This window comes from Saprolegnia diclina, assembly GCF_000281045.1.
Source record: "Saprolegnia diclina VS20 unplaced genomic scaffold supercont1.27, whole genome shotgun sequence".
In the NCBI taxonomy this organism is placed as follows: domain Eukaryota; phylum Oomycota; class Saprolegniomycetes; order Saprolegniales; family Saprolegniaceae; genus Saprolegnia; species Saprolegnia diclina.
The window spans coordinates 377,025-380,223 of NW_008246094.1; the positions used below are offsets into that span (position 1 = coordinate 377,025).

The following is a 3,199-nucleotide window of genomic DNA, read 5'->3' on the forward strand; positions in this document are numbered from 1 at the left end:
AAACTGCATATTGTTGTGCCCCACAGTGAAATTCTCGGCTGGAAAAGAGAGATCTCAATGCGTTGCTGGAACCAATAGGGACATACGCCGCAGAGAACCCATACTCGAGTGCACTTAACTATAATTATCAAGCGTCATGATGTGGAGCGGACCTTGTTGGATGTCGCGATTCCACTCGCACGGTGATGCGCTGTGTATCGTGGCATGTAAGACAACTGTGCTCTTCGTCCTCGTCTTGGCTGTGCATTGCATGAGCTTTTGCGACGGTGCGTATTCGGAATGTGGGTTGATCGGTCGGTTGGGCAAGGGCGAATCCATCGCTCAGTTCCAGAATAAAACCCACCCCTCGGCACTGGCTTCAATAAAATCTGCCAATCAAAATGCGTACACAGTTCCCTTCTGGCCAATCCATTGGCGTCACGCACAGAAAAGATCGCAACACCGGCTTGCGCGTCCATGGCCCACTTGGGCATCAGCAATATCTATATTGGTTCCTTGAGTTAATTTATGCTTGTGGTGAAGGCATGGATCATCGCAGGTGGGCAGTAGCCAAATGCTCGCGCTTCGTGGTCAATGTTCCAGGAAACTCGAATCCGAAAACGGATTTAACAAGCTATTGTACCCCTTGCAGTACTGTACCTCCCACCTTCCAGTATATCGCCCTAGTCGAAGACGTTTGGGCAGTGCGAGCCTTTTGCTCTGGGGGTTGCGCTCGATGGTGGCGCTGACGGGGTCGCATCATTATGGGGATTTTAATAGCTTCCGGATACGGAGGGCTTACATTGTGCCAGTGAAACGCCATCGGTGGAGGCGGTTATCCGGATAGGCTCGGCCGCGGAATATTATTTTTATATTTCGGGCTCTGGGCGGTCCATTGTTTCGGCGTTGCGGCAATTCGTGGAAAGAACACAAGAGCGGCGACGGTCCATGGCGATTTGATGCAGCAGCAGCAGTACAAGAGCCCATTAACGACTGCGACGACGAGTACGGTACCCAACGAGCCCGCGATGGCCTTCGTGCCGCTGGCCAAGTGGTCGACAGCCGTCTCGCCGGCGACCGCCGCGGCGCGTAGCCGTAACATCGACATTCCCAATTCCAAGCCACGCCTGCGAACAAAGCCGGCCGTGGCCCCGAGCTCTACTGCCGGCTTAAGTCGCGTCGCTGCGCCAGCGAAACGACCGAGCAGTGGATCGCATGCCGCGAGCTCCGCGTCGACGATAGACGCCTGCTTCAAGTGGCATTCGCGCCCACCGCGCGGCCACGTCGAGACATCGGGCACAAAGCCGTCGCCCGTGACGCCGTTTCAGCGCCACGAAGACCAAGCAGCCAAGCTCAAGCGAACGAAGAAGGCGAAAAGCGTCACAGCTCCGCGCCGCCTCTCGACCGACCACATGTGGAATCCTCCTTCGTGGACACAAGCAGCACACTCAACAAGCACTAGCAAAGGTGACGGCGTCGCGCATTGCCGCGGAGACCCCCAAGACATGATGTTTCGTCCCGCGGCAACGGCCACGCTGCGTGCGCGGGAAGCCGAGCCGCCGCCGCCGCCGCCGGTTGCCACCACAGCGGACGGATTGCGCTCCAACGACGTTGTCGAAAACTTGGCCCGCGCGCTCTTGACGGACTGCATCAACAAGCGCCAGCGAGAAACGCTCAAGTCGTTCAAGGTCGAGATCGTCGAGTCGCCACCGGTGCCGTCGTCGAGCAGTAGCAGCTGCGGCGGTGCATCGTGCTGCGGGTCGCCCAAAGAAAAGGCTGGCGTGTACGACGACAGTGGGGGCGGTCTCAGCTGCAGCTCCAGGTTCTCCTCCTCCCCGTCAGCAGCGACGCATGACAGCCTCGTGTCTTGTAGTGACGACGAACTCAACCATCTGCATGCGATGGACCCGTCGTCCTTTGTGTGGTACCTGTGCACTTGCGCATGAAAGGTCGCCAACGCTGCGTAGGGACGAAAGCGGGCGTCCTGATGATGCCAAGCCGTGGCGGGAGACGGCCGTGTGCCACGACGTGGACCCGATGCTGCCCACGAGTTCGCCCGAGAGCGACTGTTTTTACGAAGAAAAGTACGGTCCCGTATCCGTTTGCGAGCGATTCATTCGCGTTGTGTGCAGAGGTCTTTCGAAGGAAGTGCGCTACAGCCTTCCGATCGCTTACGGCACGGTCCACGAGACATCGAAGCAGTGCACGGTACGCTCGCGAGGCCTCTTGCGGCGACTCACAAACACTAGATTTGCCAATTGGCGTACGAGATTGGGTCGCACATTGTGACGCTGACGCCGTGCCAGCACTTTTTTCAGTAGGTTTTGCTGGCACACGCGCCGTGCGTCACGCATTTGTGTGTTGATAGCGCACTCTGCGTCGACAAGTGGCTGTGGAACCACACGACGTGTCCGCTGTGCCGGAAGGAGGTCGTGTACGAAGCGTTTGGTGGCGTGCGCGGCACGGCGTGTCCCGACGAAGACCGAGAGAGCCTCCGCAAGAAGATGCGGTCGCAGTGCGCGGAGTTTCGCCCGCTCAACCCGCTTCCAGGTACACCTTAGGATTCTCGGTGCTCGCTTCAGCCACTGACTTATTTGGTAGTGGATACGCTGGATGTACATTTCTCGAGTCTCCAGCTGCAGGACTCGCGGCGTCCGCCGGCCGTGACCCCGCTGGACTATCTTGTGTGGTATGCGCCAACGTTTGCAATGGATCACTGGCGACTCATCGTGCGTAGTCCTGTCGCGCAGCGCACGTGGCGCAAATAGAGCCGCACGTGGCAGTCTGTAGTACGACGAACGCGATGATGATGGCCATGTAAACACCCCCGACCAAAGCGGTGCCCGTGCTTGTATTAATTTAATAAGACGAAATTGTTCCATTGGACGGACGCAGAGATCCATCCGATATGACAAAGAGGGACCCGGCACGTTGCCTCCTTCCTGTGTTCCTGTGTCGGCACCAAACAGCGTCTTCGAACCACTGTTTTTCCTTTATCTGTATTCTATCCACCAATAGCACGAAAGGACCCAAGGCTCATACGAGCTCATGGCACTCGTGTCCCGCGCCTCAACGAGGAGCTCGAGAAGCGCCACCACGAGTTCGCATCCCACTGCGACGCACCGTAGCAACGGAACTACTTTCTGGCAGACCTCGCTGGCATCGCTCGCGGCAAGCAGCGGCAGAGGCGACACGATCGCGTGCTTTAACGACGCAGGGC

The 3,199-nt window shown here is 57.9% G+C and overlaps 1 protein-coding gene across 1 annotated transcript; it reads left to right on the top strand.

Moving 5' to 3' along the window:
• Positions 1-860: 860 nt before the first annotated feature.
• SDRG_08806 (hypothetical protein) lies at positions 861-2,907 on the top strand. The gene is made up of 8 exons (XM_008614703.1): positions 861-1,801; positions 1,853-1,903; positions 1,947-2,063; positions 2,112-2,187; positions 2,229-2,296; positions 2,348-2,529; positions 2,581-2,668; positions 2,717-2,907. The coding sequence occupies exons 1-8, from the start codon at positions 939-941 to the stop codon at positions 2,745-2,747; spliced, it is 1,476 nt and encodes a 491-aa protein (XP_008612925.1). The 5' UTR covers positions 861-938; the 3' UTR covers positions 2,748-2,907.
• The last annotated feature ends 292 nt before the right edge of the window (positions 2,908-3,199 follow it).